Source organism: Tenrec ecaudatus, chromosome 5, assembly GCF_050624435.1.
Source record: "Tenrec ecaudatus isolate mTenEca1 chromosome 5, mTenEca1.hap1, whole genome shotgun sequence".
In the NCBI taxonomy this organism is placed as follows: domain Eukaryota; kingdom Metazoa; phylum Chordata; class Mammalia; order Afrosoricida; family Tenrecidae; genus Tenrec; species Tenrec ecaudatus.
Window position 1 is genome coordinate 53,282,670 of NC_134534.1, and position 19,382 is coordinate 53,302,051.

Genomic DNA, 19,382 nt, shown 5'->3' on the forward strand with positions numbered 1-19,382 from the left:
CCCACATGGAAGAACACACCAGCCTGTGTGATCACGTGGTTCCAAAGGGATCAGTTATCAAAGAACAAAAAATCATATCATTGGGTGCACACCTCCATGATACGATCGCTGAGGACAAACAGGTGCATAAGCAAATGTGGCAAAGAAAGCTGATGGTGCCTGCCTATCAAAAGAGATAGCGTCTGGGGTCTTAAAGGCTTGAACGTAAACAAGCAGCCATCTAGCTCAGAAGCAACAAAGCCCACATGGAAGAAGCACACCAGCCTGTGCAATCACGGGGTGTCCAAGGGATCAGGTATAAGACATCATCAGGAAAAAAAAATCTTGTCATAGTGAATGAAGGGGGAAGTGCAGAGTGGAGACCCAAAGCCCATTTGTCGGCCACTGGTGATCCCCTTGCAGAAGGGTCTAGAGGGGGAGATGAGTCAGTCAGGGTGCGATGTGGCACCGATGAAGAATACAGCTTTCCTCTAGTTCCTAAATGCTCCCCCCTCCCCCAACTATCATGATCCAAATTTTTAAAAAAGTTACTATAGAAGTAGTCAATTATATAAAAAATACTGTATTAAGTATTCTCTGAGTATCATGTTTTGCTCTTTAAGGTTTGAATGCAAATCACAAATCTTGCTTCATTCAAAAGATAATCTGCTTGACTAGATAAAAAACAAAAGAATTCTTGTAAATATTTACTACAACATTCAGTATTTTACCCTTCAACACATGTATTGTTCAATGATCTTAACAATGTCAACTATTTTTTTAAATCATTTTATTGGGGGCTCCTACAATTCTTATCACAATCCATACATACATTTATTGTGTCAAGCACATTTATAAATTTGTTGCCATCATCATTCTCAAAACATTTGCTTTCTACTTGAGCCCTTAATATCAGCTCATTTCCCCCCTCCCTCCCCATCTCCCTCATGAACCCTTGATAATTTATAAATTATTATTTTGTCATATCTTACACTGTCCGATGTCTCCCTTCACCCACTTTTCTGTTGTCCATCCCACAGGGGAGAGGTTATATGTAGACCCTTGTAATCAGTTCCCCCTTTCTATCCCTCCGCCTTTACATTCCCTCCGCCCTCCAGGTATCACCACTCTCACCACTGGTTTTGAAGGGGTGATCTGTCTTGGATTCCCTGTGTTTCCAGTTCCTATCTGTACCAATGTACATCCTCTGGTCTAGCCAGATTTGTAAGGTAGAATTGGGATCATGATCGTGGGGGGAGGAAGCATTTAAGAAGTAGAGGTGAGTTGTATGTTTCATCGTTGCTACCCTGCAAACTGAATGGCTCATCTCCTCTCTGCAACTCTTCAGTAAGCGGGTGTCCAGTTGCCTACAGATAGGCTTTGGGTCTCTACTCCACAATGTCAACTATTGTTGAACTACAACCGTTATCTATTTCTATCATTCCTAACAGAAGCTGTGTCCCCCTAAACAATGAGCACCCCTTTACCTCACTGTTAATTTGAAAACAACAAAAAACATACTGTTAAAACATTTCAACAATAACTTTCAGTAAAGTGGTGGGGGGAGAAAAGGAGCTGATACCAAGGACTCAAGTAGAAAGAAAATGTTTTAGAAATAATGATGGCAACATATGTACAAATGTGCTTGATACAATTGATGCATGGATTGTATTAAGAGCTTTAAGAGCCCCCAACAAAATGATTTACTAAAAAAACCCAAAAACGTTTAGTATAGCTTATATACGAGTTATTTTTGAAAATTTGAAGATATTGAAACTTCAAGTGAGCAAACACCAATGTAACTGTTTACTGCAACACACTTCTAGCCTTGATGGCTTACACTTAGCTATAAATAAGCAATGCATGTGATGGCGGCTACACACTCTGGTATCAATTTGTGAAGAGTACTAGTGAGGTCAGATCATAGCTGATGACCTCTGTGTGGGCATGGTCTTCCCCTGAGAATTATGGGAAATCCTCCTTGGAGTCAGGAGACAATTTCTCTCTTGGCTCCAATACTGCTAGACATCGCTGATGCAGCCCTGGGGATTGGAGGAGTCACATGGAGACCCTTGACAGCGCTGAGATGCTTTTACCGCCACTGACTGTGCACCCAATAGCCTGCGCTCTTCCTGCGTTCAGTAGCAGTGCATGACTGTATAGATTGGTATTGGACATATGGGCTAATATTGGATTATGGGCTTGGACTGGACTGGGTTGGGATGCTTTCTTAATGAATACTTACCCTTTATATAAACCTCTTTCTTGTACACACGTGTTTATGAATTTGTTTCTACCTGGACTAACACACGTCTATTTTCTGAAATTGGTTAAGTTTTCAAAGAGTGTCTTGAAATCAATTAAAACCAAAACAACAATAACTTCCTGAGGAAGAGCACGCCACTAACTTTACAGCTGAAAAGACTAACTGGAAGCTTTCTGAATTCTTTTTTCTTGGTTATTTTCAAATTAAGAGAGAAAATCTGGGAGAAAGATTTGAAATTCAAATTTGATTCGGTGCCCAAGATAACTCTAGGAATATACTTCTAAACAAATGGTCCTGCCAGAATTATTTTGAAAGGTTAAATTGAAAAAGAGATTTCCCTGGGAAGCCACCATCTCTTTCTCACTTCTTCAAAGTGGAATAGATTTTGCCACAATTTTGAGGAAGGATTCAGCAGTCCTGGAAGATAATAACAATGTCCTATAAGAGCTGCTGCTGCTGGGTCCTGTCGTGTTGTTTTCTACTCATGGTGACCAGATTACACGGCAGAACTATACCACAGGGGGTTCTTGCTTATCAGCTTTGGAAGCAGATTAAAGGTCTCCCTCCTAGGTGGATTTGAACCACCAATCTTTCAGTTAGCAACCAAATACTTAACCACCTTTTAAAAAGAGTAAATGTACAAAATGTTGATTTTTGAATCCTGTATTGACACCAAGTATTTCCAACTAGTTTCAGAGGGATATAGAGAAAAATTCTCCATACATTTTTGAAGTAATATTCAACTCATGTGAACAAATAAATACATAGTACTTAGAAAACAGTCAGAGATCACTGACTCATATACATTTTGGATACTTTGGACCACTGCACTGATTTCCAAGTTGCCCATTTTCTCCACCCCCCGCCCCATTTGCTCTTTTACCGAAATAAAAAGTCAAACTTACATCTTTCAATTTCCTGATGGTATCAGTTTGGTCATCTATAATTTTGCTTTTAATTCTTAAAGCATCACAATCACGTTCATTTGTCTTTCGAAGAGTTTCATTCTCTCTACATAAATTTTCAACTTTGGCTTCTAAATTTCCACGATTTTGGGCCAGAGTAGCACCTAAGAAACAAACATTGTCAGCAAAGGACTTTTAAGAGATGTTGTCAGTTTTGTATTTCATGACTTTTACCCTGCTGTGCCAGCTCCTGTCCCCACACTTTTCTTTCTGTCCGTAAGCCGTGAATGAGCGACTCCTTGGCTGCTAGCTCGGAGATCAGCTGTACTTTTTCCTGCTTGAGAAGTTCTATTTGAATACTTTTCTGCTTGTCATCTTCAATCAAAAGTCCAAGAGTATTGATCTGATTCTGTATACCCCGCAAAAGGTGAAAAGTAAACAGTGTAAAGTTTAAATGTTCTTTCAGTTTCTAAATTTATTTGCATTTTGAGAAAATATTTTATTTAAACAAACACAATGTAAATGTTCTCAAATTTTATATCAGAAAGTTTTACTTTTCTAAATTAAAGCTAAGTGGACATGAAACCATTAAAAAGTCACATTTTAATATATTTCCTTTAAAATTTATGCTACTTTCTTAAAAGGAACAACTGCAATGTGTCATACCCCAAATTTCTCAATAAGCTTCTATGCCAATGTGACTGCTTCTTTCAGTAAGTTATCTTCGGTAAAACAGTACCAATATTTAAAATGGAGACAATAAAGACATTAAATTTTGCTATCTAACCATCTAACTGGTATCTATTTACCAAAATTTTTAAAATCGTTTTATTAGGGGCTCATACAACTCTTATCACAATCCATACATACATCAATTGTGTGAAGCACATCTGTACATTCATTGCCCTCATCATTCTCAAAACATTTGCTCTCCACTTAAGCCCCTGGTATCAGGTCTTCATTTTTTTCCCCTCCCTCCCCTCATGATATTTACCAAATATTTTTTAATTGATTATTTAAATATTTTAGTGTAATAATTATCTGTGAAGTCATGGGTTTAACTTCCTACTTAAATTACATTTCTCAATACATCATCATAACTACTACCATTTAGAAGTACATTTCGTGTGCTCCTAAAATTAAAACATATTTCAGAACATAATATAAAATGTTAGAAAGGAAATATAATGCTGCAGAGTCTTACCTGTAAATTTGCCGCTGTTTCCTGCTTCGATTTGGAAACTTCTGCAAGTTTTGTCTTTTGCTCCTTGACCATCGAGGTCAGATCTTTAATTAAAGAGGAAGATTCATTTTCCTTTCGTTGAGCCCAAACAAGAGCATGTTTGCTCTTCGCTAATTCTGTTGCAACATTTTCAAAACCATCTTTAACCTATATTTCAAAATTACATTATAAATAGCAGTTTTCCAAATATTTTAGAAAATATCTTTCTGGAAAAAAGTTTTTATTTCTTTCAATTTTATAATTTCAGTTTTAGCCAAAGAATAAAATTCAAGAATAATTTATTCAACTCTTACAACCCAAAGCAAAAACAATCACAGGCAGTATGTCAACAAATGCCCAAGGCTGTGTTCCAGTAAAATTTTATTTACAAAAAACAGAAGAGGGTCACATTTGGCCCCAAACCCTAACTCACTACCAGGTAATCACTAACTCACTGACTCTAAAGAACAGACTTGATCTGCCTCTGTGGGTTTCCGAGACTATAAATCTTCACGGGCATAAAGGCCCATCTTTCTCCTTTGGAGTCACTGATGGTCTTGAAAGGCTGACTTTTCAGTTAGCAGCTTACATCCTAACCCACTGTGCAGTCATGGCTACTTGAGATTTGGACCAATGGCCTTAACTTACCAACTGTGACAGGAGGGAATTCAGGTTTCCCAATCCCTATTCAAGTACTCTTATAATATTTGGTCTTGTAATAGTACTAGTAATTTGCCTAAGGACAATTGGCCAATATGTAAATAGAACCAGGATTCTAATCAAATGGTCTCTTGCCAGTTCTGTTCTCAATAAAGAGCTACATGCCAATTCTTACATCTTTAAATCTTCTGGCTTCAACAGTCAGAGCAATTCGGAATTCATCTTCTAAGTCCATGTACTGCTGGATTAACAGTTCAATTTTCTCTTGGTATTCTTTTACATCTTGCTCATGCTTGCTCTCTTGTTTGGCCATTTCTTTAGCCAAGGCATTCTGGAAGTCAGCTTCACTAAAAATGTCCCTGGTTTCAAGTTCTTTCCTGGAACAGAAACAAATACAAGTCACAGGATGCTGCCAGCTGAAAAGGGAAAATAGAAAGGTCTTTAAGTCATTCTTAAATATTATTTATATATATATATATAAAATCATTGCATTGGGGGCTTATGCAATTCTTATCACAATCCATACATACATCCCTTGTGTCGAGCACATTTGTACATTTGTTGCCATCATCATTCTCAAAACATTTGCCTTCTACTTGAGCCCTCAATATGGGCTGCTCATTTTCCCCCTCGCTCTCCACTCCTCCCTACCTCATGAACCCTTCATGATTCATAAATTATTATTATTTTGTCATATGTTACACTGTCTGACGTCTCCCCCACCCTCTCCTTGGCTGTCCCCCCCCCCAGGGAGGAGGCTATACCTATATTCTTGTAATCGGTTCCCCCTTTCTACCCCACATTCCCTCCACCCTCCAGGCATCGCCATTCTCACCACTGGTCCTGAAGGGATCATCTGTCCTGGATTCCCTGTTTCCGGTTGCTACCTGTACCAATGTACATCCTCTGGTCTAGCCAGATTTGTAGGGTAGAATTGGGATGATAGTGGGTGGGAGGAAGCATTTAAGAACTAGAGGAAAGTTATATGTTTCATCATTGCTACCCTGCACCCTGACTGGCTCATCTCCTCCCCACAACTCTTCAGTAAGAGGGTAAATGTTTTTTATTTACTGCTGTGAAATTTAAGATCAACTCCATTGTTTTAAGCAGAGAAACTGGGTAGAGCACTGTAGTTAGAACAAAAACAGTTAATTATATGAATGCATAGCTGATGTTGATGAGAGTAAGTGGAGCACACCAAATCTTAAGCTTCACTACGAGAGTTCAGAACCAGTCTGTGGCTTCTGACACTTTGGGTATACTTGCAGAAGTCAAATTCTGCTTCGTCTTCTACTTTGGCTGAAGTCTTTGACATACAATAAGTAGAGTCTGACTTGGGCTGGGTGGTTGTTTAAAAGAAAAGATCAGTTAAAGTGTGAAAGTATTTATCAATCTTTGATACAAGGCCAATTAAAAAAATTAAATAAGAATTTATTCTTAAGATTCTTCCAAAAAGCAAAATTACTATTTCAAGATTATTTTTTAAAAAGCAGCTTAAAAGACATTTGTGAAGCAAACCTTAAGTGCAAAAATCCTAGAATTTTTTATTATTTCTGGTTTTTTTTTAAAGTAAAAATATTTATTCATGCACCACCTGAAAAACAGAACGCACTGCCATTGAGCCATTGTGACCTCAGAGAACAGAAGAGAACTGCTCCTTTAGGTTTCTTTTCTTCCCATGTACCAGTGACCGGGCTATGGAGGCTGCTGAAAAAGAACAGCCCCCATGCATACATCACAGTATTGCTCTGGCCCATTGCCATCGACTGGAAAGCTGTACTTGAACAACAGCACCCAGCAACCACAGGGCGTTATTTCTCTCTTTTAAGTTATCTCACCCAACGTTCCCAAAACATTAAAATATAGTTTATAAACTCAAAATTTAACTTAGGTATGTTTAAAACCAAAAGAACTTTAGAAACAAATATAATTAACCCATGGCAATCATACAACTCACCTGGTCTGGCATTAAGTAGACAATAGCATGACGCATTCAAATTACCATAGACTCTAATGAGCAGGGTTCGGTAAACTAGTCTGAAGTCTAGCTTATCAGCTTTCTTTGCAAAAGGTTTTATTTGGGGGAATAAATAAATGAAAGCACTCCCTCTTGTCTTTTCATTTACGTAGTATCTTTGGAGTTGTGTGCTGCAGCGACAGAAAAATCTGACCCGCACAGCCTGAAATGTTCACCATGTGGCCCTTGACTAAAAAAGTTTCTGCGCAGGGATAAAGGATGCAAATTAATTGATTGTGGTGACGTGGCAATCAGTTAAAACATTTTTTTCTATATATCATGACCAACCTTTGGTTCAGTTTGGAGTTATGCAAAATAAGCTCGGTGTTTCAAAACCTAAAGACTTTTGAGGGAAAACAAACAAACCCAACAACCCACCAAACTATCAGTACAGTTACCTTTTTGTGTTTAGGACAGTAAGTTACTATAGGACTGATTGTAATCAATATACAAATAGGTCATTTACCATGAGCTAATTATGTCAAGACTTAACCACACCATTGCTCAACCACAATCTAGTTTTAGGATGGGTGAGATGGGGAGATAATATATTTCCTACGAGCCCTGAAGAAAACTGATTAAAAAAAAAAAGATAGTACACTTGTCCTATATTTTATTTACCTATGTTCTTGTTCTTTCACTGCAAAAAGTTCATGAAGCTGTTGCAATTTTTCCTTCTCTTGATGAAGAGAATTTCTGAGTAGGTTGATTTCTCTATCAGCAGCTGAGGCCTTGAGCTCTACCTCTTCGATCAGCCTTCTCTGAGTAAAACACAATTACAGTGTTGAGATAAGAAACCATTCCTGCTTCGATTTCAATGCCAGTTCCCCAAACAAAGTTGCTTTCTATAAGTGACAGAAACTGGTGACTATTCCAAAGTTTACTCAACCAGTGGTTCTGAGGTCACACAAAGCTCGACGCTGCAACCATCAACACCTGCTTTCACTGCTCACTTGCATCAGAAAGATCTCAAGAAAACTTCCATTCAGAAAGCACAATATTAACATTTTTCCAGCACTCCAAAACAAAATCCAATCAACCTCACTGCCAAGATGATGCTGACTCACAGTGACCCTATAAGACAAGAGTAAAACTGCCCCAGGGTATTTCAGAGACTGTAACTCTCTATGGGAACAGAATGCCCCTTCGTCTTTGTCTTGTCCCAGAGCATCTGGTGGTTTCGAACTGCCGGATTAAAAACAGAAAGCTCTCTCAGAAAACACACCTAACAACCAACCACTATTTCTTTTTTACAATTAAGAATTTTTTTATTAAAAGATAATTTTGTTGACCAACCACTATTTCTACCAATTTCTTTTGCAATTACTTTGTGCAAGCACCAGAAGCTTAACTTTAGAAATTATTTAAAAAAAAAGAAAAAAAAATCATTTAACAAGTCATACTGTTATGTCAGGATGCCTTTCTATAACTTAGCTCTTTTAGGTTTGCTATCATGATATAATTTGTATCAAGACAGAAACTATGCATCTGTGTTAATCCATGTGGTAGACATATTAAAATGGAGAAATACCTGAGCCACCTGCTGATGAACCTTTTGCCTCTCCAGTTTCTCTAATGCCTTTTCCAGGGTTCTTAAGTCTCTAAGGTGACCCTCTTGTTGATCTCTCGCTTTAAGCAATTCAACAGTTAGTTTTTTAATTTCATTCTGAAGTGTGTGAACCATAACTTCGAGTTGTACTTTGGCATTCCTCTCTTTAAAAATAATTTCTTTTAGTCTGGAATAGAAATCAAATGTAACTTTAAGTATTTTAGCCACATAACAATGATATAATTTTGAACTTATGTTAAAGTTTTGTTAAAGCTTACAGGAGAGAGAAAAGATTTGGAGCATGTTTCAACCTCAAAGTAAAAATAAATGGCTGAAAAACCCCTGAAACTTTTGGAACCAAAAAGAGAAAACAGTCTACATTAATTAATTATGCTTTTATCTAAACATTATTAACTGACAGCAAAGTTTTACTGAATACCTAATTTGTTTGGGGCATTGTGTTGTGGCTTAAAAATAAGATGAATGAAACATAGCCTCTACCTTTATAGGACTCCGTCATGTAGCAGAGGGAACATCAAAGTGCTACATGAATAGCTATGTAACACTGACATCCACGGCGACAAGCAGCAATTCCAGTTCTGGATGAATGAGGACTCTGGGACAATGGCAAAGTCTGAACTGGCTTAAGCAGAAAGGGATCACTGGCTCAGCAACTTGAGAGGGACAGTGCAATGCTATGGGTTTCTTATATCTGGCCGGCATTCTGCCCTGTGATTGGCCTGCGTTCTCAACTTTTCAGGGATGAGTCCAATTACTGCTCAGAAAGGTGATGGGTAAAACCAGAAAACAGCACTGAACAATTTGAGTCCACCAAGGGGTTGGTGACTGTGTGGTTTTCCTGGATGGACCATGCTTTGAACTCAACAAGGAGCCTCCTCATATAAACAATCAGCCCCACAGAGACTGGGTGAGCGAGGGAAGGATCTTCGAGGAGAGCCTGGAGTGAAGCAGATTGGAACCAGGCTTCCTGCAACACAGACCTCTGAAAGAGCGGCTCTGTGGGCCGACGCTGGTACTCTGAGGATGGCAGGACGCCTGGAAGGGGCTCACTGACTGAAAGGACTTGAGCAGCAGGAACTGACAAAGAGGTGGTTTAGAGGAATTCAAGTCTCTGTTTCGAAAGAGGGCGCTGAACTGCAGACACGGCCACCTGACGGAATTACTAAGCAGCTATTCTAATGACTCAGATACCTACTGTAATGTTGAAGGCATAGTTCAAAAACATTTATCTACATCAAATTCTATATTATAATCCCTTTCTCTATTTCTTGTCCTTACCATCTCTCCCCTTGCCTTTGAGAATAACCAAACTGCTCTCACTGAGTTCACTCTCTCAACTCGTTTGTCATGCTCTACATGAACGGCGCTTTGGATTTTATGTGTGCATTACATGGGACACAGCGACAGAAAAGTGATAGAGAAATAGAGCTACAGCAACAACTTAACAAGAGATAAGGGACATAAAAAGAGAGATGACCATTTGGGGATATGGCTATCAGTTTCAATATTAGAAAGTCAAAAAAGTATTGCCGTGAAATCAGACACCTTCATTAAACACAAGTATCACAATAGGAAGCTATTATTTCTCAACATAGCCTCAATCAAGGTCTATACACTTCGAAAGGTTGGGTTTTCATCTCTTTAACCCTTCCCTAAAGAATTCTATACTTTCCAATTTACACCACAGTAAAATGACAGTTGTGGCATCTTAGAGGCCCTCAAATTGGGTTTCGCTTTATACGTTCTTTGAGTTAGGAAACATAACAAGTCTGCACGGCACGATCCGAGCTGTGGGGTACAGAGGGTGACTGCCCTAGCAAGTTCTGGATGCTGCTGTCCTGAAAGAACAAGCAGGTGCATTGTCTCGATGGGAAAATTTTCCTTTCTGGGAAAAACTCTTAGTATCTCCTCACCAATGTACTTGTCCATGTTCCTGAAATCTTTGACAACCCCCATGATTGGCCTATGTCATCTGAGGAAAATCTCTCAACATCACCTCTCTACAACAGTGCCATAAGCCGAGCTGACCTCTCTGACTTGAATTTAACCAGCCCAGCACATTCCCTTCTGGAGCCAGTTTTGATTGGACTTTTTATTTTTGTTTCTGAAAACACCTTCACAAGACCAAAGACAAGTGCAATACTGAAAGAACTTGTCTGCAGCCATCTAATGAATGCAAAATGTCTAAAAACATTTTGTTTGGAATAAACCCAAGCCCTAGCAGCAATACTTTGCGAGTTACTCTTGATTTTAAGAAATAGAATGGCGGGCTATTGTAAACTAGAAAGGGAAAGGAAGGGACACAAAGGCTTCCTAGATTCCTGTCATCGGCCGGTGACTGGATTGGATGTGAATGCTATTTACTAGGTGGAGAAATGACAGAAAAAAGCAGAACGAGTCTACCTACAGGACACACTGTAACTTGCGATTCTTCCTGGAGCCCTAATGGTGTCCGTGTCACGGCTCAAAGACTGGCAGTTCAAAGCCGCCAGCCATTCCGCGGGGCAAAGATGTGGTGGCTAGTTTCCTGAGAAATCGCCACTTTGGAAACCCTGTAGGCAGATTTACTCTGTTCTACAGGATCGCTACAAGATGGAATTGATTCGCAAGCAATGAGCTGGGGGATTTTGCTTTTTAAAAAGTTCATTGTAGTCAAGCATTTTCAATAGCTAATTAGCTGAACAGGTCTGCTCATCAAGGAGGTCAAAACGACAGATAAAGATATGGGGGTTTATATGTTAGGTATTAAAGCTATGCCAGACAGTTTGATTTTTTGCATAATAAATACGCACAGAATGCTATTTAGGTGCCAGATTCTGTTAGATATCAAGGATACAGCACATACAGCAATATGAGAACTGGAGAAATGTAATCCAAATGTTTGGATTATAGATAAAAGTGGAATTCAAAAGAATAAAGCTCAATATTACCAGAGAATAATGAATATTTAATACGAGAAAGTACGAAGTACGTTAGAAATGAAATGCGCACAATGAGAGGGTTCCCATCACTACATGTTGGGTATGTTGTTTTCTCCATCTTTGCGGGTATAGAGTATGAGAGAATCAAGTAGTGGGGTGCAGACAACACCTCAGCCTTTAGAAAGCTTTATGGGTTAAATGCCTAACACAAACTGGACACTGGGTTAGGGAATGGTGTATATCAACTCACTGTTCAATTAAGATCTTAGAGGGGGAATTATCCACTGCACAATTGGTCAGAAAGCTGAAATACTAGCAACTACCCAAACCTATTTTTCGGCAAACACCAAAGCTGAAAACCTAGTATTCATTCAAGGATAAGAAGGGACAGAAAGAACAGGTCTCTTGGGGAAAACGCTTACCACTCTCTCAAGTTTAATTCAGAAATCGTTACCTACAGCAAGAGAAGGAAAGAAAACGAGAAAATGATCTGCCATCCTCACAAAATGTACTAAGATTTGCGTCACAGAATGGACTTATAAAAGAAGGGACACATGAATAAGGAAACAACTAAAAGCACTAAAATTAATACAAGGGGCTTCCAAAAGTTTCCAAAAAAAGTAAAATGAAAAGATAAAGGAATTTTTCAACAAACGTTTTGAAATCCTTTGTAAAGTCTAGGCTATCTAGCATTAAACTCTATTACAGAAGAAGACGTGAAAGCTGAATATGACCAGCCAATTCTAAAAACTGACTGTGTATTTTATAGAAAGTTGCCCATCTACGGCCCTATCTTATTTGTTCATACTTCTGAAAACTCTCAGCTTAAGCAGTATTAAAGCTCAATTAAATTTTGCTTAAATCCCTAGTTTATATAAAAGTCTAAACCCACTAAATCTCTTAATTTAGTTTAAACCACTATAAAGCCACAGACATTATAACTTGTTATGCTACTGCTAGCTTAAACTAAGGTGGTTTAAACTTCAAGTTCAGTAGCTTTGTGCTGGGGCTTACTCTTTTCCCTTACCTGTCTGTGGTAAGCAGAGCCAGACTGTGAACATCTTTCTTTTCTTTTGCATTCTTATGCAATTCACTGATATAATCCATTAGTTTCTTTTCAGTTTGTTGAGCTTTCCATCTCTTCTCTCTCTCTTGCTCTAGTTGTTCAACAAGAGACTGAAAGAAAAGAAGAGTAAACGTGGAAAAGTTACACCTAACTTTTCAATCCCTCAATATTTTCAAAATTACCTACTGCAAAAGGCTGTGGTGAGAAATAAACAAATTAATGTTAAGAAAAACATATAGAAGAGTGTCGGCATACAATAATCACTCCATAAATGATAGCTGTTGTTATTAAGGTTGTCACATAATTATTTCTCTTGATGTTAAAGTCTCCACATTTGAGAGTAGGAGGAAGCCCACAAGCATGAAATATGTGAATATTTTAAAAACTCATTCATTATATAAAAATGTTACTTATTATAATCCAAAGTATAAACAGTATTGCAGCAAATAAAACAAAGAACAAATGGACTGTATTAAAAATTACAATGTGAGAATATTAACATATACATCGATGAGTCTTAAGTTACAGAATACTTCCTCATCTCGATCTAACACTGAGAATTAAAGCTCATGAAGACCTTGAAATTATATACAAACTTTGGGGCTTATGAGTAAAAGATCTGTCTAAGGAGGGGACACCAAGTTCCTCAAATTTTCAATGGGGTCTGAGACACAAGGACTTTAGGAACTACTGCTTTAAGAAAGAGTAATTTGAAATTTTAGAGTAAAGTAAATATAAAAGTAAAAAGGGCCTCACATATCTAGCACCATTTTACCCCCAAAATAAAAGACTAAAGTTAAATGCTAGTCAGAAGCCATCATACACTTGTCCTTATAATGAACCTCAGTTATAAAACAAACAAAAATGAATGAAATCTAATTAAAGGTTTTCTATATTTATATTTCATTTATAGCCTAAAACTCAATCTTAGGAAAGAACCCGAGTTTCATTAAAACCACAATGCTTCTATCAAAAGACATAGCATCTAGGGTCTTAAAGACTTGAAGGTAAATAAAGTGGCCATCTAGCTCAGAAGCAACAAACCCCACGTGGAAGAATTTTACCAGCCTGTGTGATCACAAGGTGTTGAAGGGATCAGGTATCAGATATCAGGCATCAAAAACCAAAAAAGTCAAATCATTGTGAATGTGGGGGAGTGTGGAGTGGGGACCCAAAGCTCATCTTTAGGCAAGTGGATATCCCTTACGGAAGAATTGCAGGGAGCAGATAAGATAGTCAGGGTGCATTGTATCAATGATGAAACATACAACTGTCCTCTAGTTCCTAAATGCTTCTACCTCCCAACCCCTCCACACTATCATGATCCCAATTCTACCTTACAAATCTAGCTAGAACAGAGGATGTACAGTGGCACAGATAGGAACTGGAAACACAGGGAATCCAGGACAGATGATCCCTTCAGGACCAGTGGTGAGAGTGACGATACTGGGAGGGCAGAAGGAGGGTGGGATGGAAAGAGGGAACTGATTACAAGGATATACATGTAACCTCCTCCCTGGGGGATGGATAACAGAAAAGTGGGTGAAGGGAGACATCAGACAGGGCAAGATATGACAAAATAATAATTTATAAATTATCAAGGATTCATGAGGGAAAGGGAGTGTGTGTGGGGGGAATGAGGAGCTGATGGCAGGGGCTTAAGTAGAGAGCAAATGTTTTGAGAATGAGGGCAATGAATGTACAAATGTGCTTTACAAATTGATATATGTATGGATTGTGATAAAAGTTGTATAAGCCCCCAATAAGTGATTAATAAAAACAACAAAACAACCACAATGTTTTTCTCATGAGAAGCATATTAACACGATTCCATTTAAATTCAATCCTGAATAAGTGCATAATTTCCATCACTGAAAAAATTTTAAAAATACAGTAACAGCAAAATTTGCAAATAGGAAACAACAACAAAATTTGGGAGGGGGAAATCCACTCATTTTTATCACAAGAAAATTGCAAACAATGTTTTTTGTTCATGAAAACATATAGAATTTTTCTGGGACTAACTTTGTATTTAGAACTCATATGACTAATTTTCATTTTTTCTTAATTTCTTAACGCATACCCGGTAAGTGGTGTCTTCTGAGCTACTTTTTTCTACTTTAATTATTTCAGTCCTTGGTTGTTCTGCTTCCGTTAATATATTACAGTTTGCTAAAGATGACCTTACATACAATTCTTTAAAATATGGTTGTTTAATTTTACGATTACAACTGCAAAAAATAAGAGGGAAAGTACAGTATTTGTATTACTGTTCTTGCACATTGACATAGTTAACAACCTTAATAAAGAAGTCATAAAAATAGAAGGCAGTAATTACAGCTGCTTTATGATAGCTCCTTGTTTATGACTGAAAGATAACCTCAAGACTTTTAAGATAGGTAACCAAGTGAAAACATTCCAATTTCAGTGTGTATTCTGTATATAACGTGTGTGTATATATATATATTTCAACATATAATAAGGTTGGGCAGAAATTCTGGATAAAGTCACGATAAACTTAAAAAGCCCTGGTGTTCTATGGTTAGGTATTGGGCTGCTAACCACACAGTCAGCAGTTCAATTCCACCAGCCACGCTGCGGGAGAAAATGAAGGGTATCTCCTTCTGTTAAGAGATTTAAGCTCAGAAACCTGACGTTGGGTTGCTATGAGTTGTAGTCAAGTCAACAGCAGTAGGTTTGACTGTTTTGAATTTGGCGAGTACTTGGGGCGATGATACGATGCCACCCAATAACTAAGAGAAGCAGTAAATACAAGATTGCTTTTTGAGAGTTAATAGTTTAAAACTGTCACAGAATAGATCAGAGAACATAAGGTCACCAGCCAAAGACCAGAGGATTCTAACATAGTCTTCTCTGAGCATAAGTGAATTGAAAAATTGATTATATATGAGAAAGAGTAAGTGGGCAGCCACGAAGAATGAGAATTAACAATGATTTTTTTTAAGAAAAAGAGGATTACAGAGATAAAAAATAGACTTTTATCTGTTCCAGAATATAGTCTATTCCAAACCATTGTCACGGTAAACTCCATGTATTATGAAAACATATGCATCAGACTGTCTTACCCAGATACATTAAAAGTGATCATTTTATTTATCTTTGATAAACTCAATAAAAAGTAAAAAAAAACCTAACTGTGTGAGTTAATTCTGACTTGTAGGACCGAAGGTAGGATTTCTGAGAGTGTAGAGAACTTAGTAACAGAGAAAGCGATCTCAGGTCCCTCTCTGAATATCATTATCGGGTTTGAGCTGCTGACCACGTGGATAGTAGTCATTGACTACATCTTCGTATCATCCAATCAGGATCCATCTTCTCATCTCTATCTGCTTACTAGAGAGAGAAAATGCTAATCACATAGATGAAAGGATCTCTAAATCCTATGATTCAGTCTCACTTCCCACTGTAAAATAATGTAGTGAAATTTGGTTTCATAGATTCAAAAACGTTTTTAAAACAATCTATCATATAGATATGAAGTTTGGCAAAATTGCATTAACTTACTGACCAATTCTGAACCAGAAGCACTGCAAAGTCAAATCTTTGATCTTAATAACATATATTAAGAGTTAACTTTTAGGAAGAAGCCCTAATATTAACATCTGATTGTATGCCTTACTTGAATTTAGAAATACCTTATAAAAGGGTTGTTTCTATTGTGATGCTTAATGGCTTGAGCAGTTTTGGGATAATATGGTAATCTAGATCTTCGAGAAATTTTCCTATTGATTTCTTTTCTGTTTCCAGCGTCACTTTCAGAAGTTACGTCTGGGTCTCCTTTAGGTCTGAGCTCTTTCTCAGGAACATTATCAATTAAAGACTTATATGTCTAGAATTTTAAAAAAGAAAAATAAATAAAACAATGTTTGTTAATAGACCAGTCCAACATAAACAAAGTTTAAAATGAGAAATTTCCTAAAATATGACTTTTTAATAAGATGAAGGGTTTATAGAGCTACTTATGTTTTAAAGTAGACACAGGAAATTTTCTTCTGGTCAGTGCAAGTGAACTCTTGCACAGGTTAACAAGTACAGCTGATCATCCCACTGAAAATACCTGGTAAGGCTTGGGAGAAATAAAATTAAACTACCACAATGCCTTACAAAATAAACAAAAGCAGGCTTATTCTAGAGGTGAACTGACAGAAAAATAGGCAAGGGGATATTTTTATATTTAGAGCATTTAGCCTGAGGGGAGATTATAATTAGTACCATGTAGGGAGTCTAAAACACAGGGGGAAAAAAGTAGACTCTCAGTCAGACCTGGAGAACTCAAAGAGAGTATGAAGGTCGATGGTAAGTAATTCATTAAAGAATAAGAAAAAAAAGACTTGAAATCAAGTTAAATGTTCGCTGAAACAAAATTATCCACTTTTTGGAGGAATACACGAGAACTCCAAATCCCTACAACATAACATTTATAATGCCCAGGAAAACAGCCCAAATTACTCACTATACAAAGAACCAGGAAATGCGGCTTGTTCTCAAAATAAAATGAAATAAAAACTAATCCTGATATAACCCACAGGTTGAAAGAAGCAGGCAATGAATGCAGTACATCCTCAATGTTCCAGCACCCAGCTACCATCTACAGGTTGGTAGTTTGAACCAACCAGCTGCTTCACAGATGAAAGAGAGGGCAGCCTGCCTCTGTAAAGTTGGTGAGCCTGGGAAATCCTCTGGGGCAGTTCTACTCTGTCCTGTAGTGTCTCTTGCGTGAGAATTCACTTGATGGCAATCAGTTTGGTTTGTGTTTTTGTAACACTCAATGAAATAAAATAAACAAAACAAAATGCCTGTAATATATGAAAAGATAAAGAAAACGAGCAAGCAAATTTTAAACAACAACAAACCACTATAAAAAAGGAACAAACAAACTAGTCTCGGAGGAGGTGCAGTCAGAATGATCCATGAACGGGAGGGCGGCGAGGACCGAGCACACATGCCTGGAGCTGGCCGTGCTTCAGGAGAAACAGCGCCTGCCCTCAGTGAAGGAGAAAATCCTCAATGACAATGGGCTCAGACCTACAATCAACTGTGAAGATGCAGCAGGTGTGGGCAGCGTTTTCTTCTGCTGTACAGAGGGCTGCTATGAGACAGAACCAACTCAATGGCACCCAACACGAAAACAGAAACCCTACAACTGAAGGTTCTAAGATCTTACGTAAAAATTGATTGGGTGGGCTTAACATGTAGAGATGATAAAGGAAAGAGTAATTAACATGAAGATAGTTCAGCGGTAATTATTTAATTTGATTACAGAAAATTTTTTTAAATAAACAGAATCTCAGGGAATTATGAGACAGTATCAAGAGGTATAATGTGTAATTGGCATTTAAATAAAACAAAAGTCCGAATTAGGCAGAAAAATAGTTGTAAAAAATTATGGCTTAGAATTTTCATGCTGAGTAAAATAAGATTCAAGCAGCTTAGTAAAGTTTAAGGTATACATTTACAGATTCAAGCAGCTTAAGCGAAAATGTCAAGCAGGATAATTATGAAAACAAAACAATTAGGCCAAGATCGTCTAATTGCCCAAAACCAAAGCAATGGACTAGCTATGGAAAGCACTGCAGAAAACAGCAAAGCAATGACAATGAAGATGTGAAAGAAGACAACAGTAAGCTGGTGAAATAAAAATTGGCTTATGCCTGTGTGACCCAAGGATTGTAAATAATAAAATCAAAGTCCGGAGAGAATAGTATCAGTGCTTAACTGTGAACACCCGGCTTGTGGATGGCTATGCCTAACAGTGGAAGCCCAAAATTCATTGGCGAGGTCCCCACACAGAGTAAGTGCGGGGAGTCTCCCTCCCTCGGACTACAGTGGAGGCTGGGGGTAGCCGTGCAGTCACTCAGCAGCATCGTAAAGTCTACGATGGCAGACATAAAGTTAAAATGCCATACCCTATAATTTGATCTCCCTTTCTGACATTTCAAAGTTGTTTCAGTTTTTAATATTTTCTGCTTTTTCTTTAAGGCTTTCGTATGTTTTGCCTAGTCAATGTTGTTGGATTTTTTGTTTGCTTTATGATATTTATATATATGATTGTCTAAGTTTGGTATGATTTTCTGTACATGAAATCTAGGCTAGGTAGATTTATAGAGACAGTAACTGGGTAGGGGCGGGGTAGGGGAGATGGATGGAAATGGGCGCTAACAACAATGAGTATGAGAAGAAAATGTTCTGAAATTGATTGTGGTGATGACTGCACAAATATTAATATGACTGAATGATTAAAGTTATGTTTATGTAATGTATATGCCAAGAAAACTATTACAAATCACAAACAAAAACCTGGTTTGTCAGATACAGACTCCTAAGGAACTTGGTAGGACTCTGTCCCCCTTGGCAGCTGGTTTAGGGCGCTCTGGTGGCACTGTGGGATAAGCACTGGGCTGCTAACTGCACAGTCAGCCGTTTAACGTCAGCAGCTGCGGGGTGGAAGAAATAGGGAGCTGTCTGCTCCTGTACAGATTCACGTAGTCAGAAACCCTAGGGAGCCATGCCATTCCGTCTCTCAAGGCGCTACGACTTGGAATTGACTCTGCAGTAATGGAGTGTAGGTCAGCTTAGCAGTAGGCAAGTTTTCCAAGAGTAATTGGTTTTTCCTTCTATTTCTAAAATTTATTCTGAAGAAACAATCATGTATGCGAACAAAGATTTTGTTTCAAATGTTTATGGTAGCACAAAAACTACCAAAAAATCCTTAAAGTCCAGCAATAGCAGTAATTATCGATGGTCATTAAAATTGT

General features: G+C 37.9%; 1 protein-coding gene and 1 non-coding gene across 3 annotated transcripts in view; both read right to left on the reverse strand.

Annotated features, from left to right (window-relative positions):
• Positions 1–19,382, reverse strand: part of LRRCC1 (leucine rich repeat and coiled-coil centrosomal protein 1) — a 40,275-nt gene that overhangs the window by 12,650 nt on the left and 8,243 nt on the right. Inside the window, exons 7-15 of one of the 2 annotated variants that reach the window (XM_075549528.1) lie at positions 16,263–16,456; positions 14,690–14,837; positions 12,568–12,716; positions 8,581–8,785; positions 7,671–7,810; positions 5,208–5,409; positions 4,355–4,540; positions 3,385–3,559; positions 3,151–3,314 (exon numbers count right to left, since the gene is read on the reverse strand). In XM_075549528.1, coding sequence (XP_075405643.1) covers positions 3,151–3,314; positions 3,385–3,559; positions 4,355–4,540; positions 5,208–5,409; positions 7,671–7,810; positions 8,581–8,785; positions 12,568–12,716; positions 14,690–14,837; positions 16,263–16,456 — 1,563 coding nt within the window. The remainder of the gene's footprint in view (positions 1–3,150; positions 3,315–3,384; positions 3,560–4,354; positions 4,541–5,207; positions 5,410–7,670; positions 7,811–8,580; positions 8,786–12,567; positions 12,717–14,689; positions 14,838–16,262; positions 16,457–19,382) is intronic. The other variant, XM_075549529.1, reaches the window with a different exon arrangement.
• LOC142449737 (small nucleolar RNA SNORA84) lies at positions 6,709–6,842 on the reverse strand. Its single transcript, XR_012784851.1, has one exon. It is a non-coding gene; the product is annotated as a small nucleolar RNA SNORA84 (small nucleolar RNA).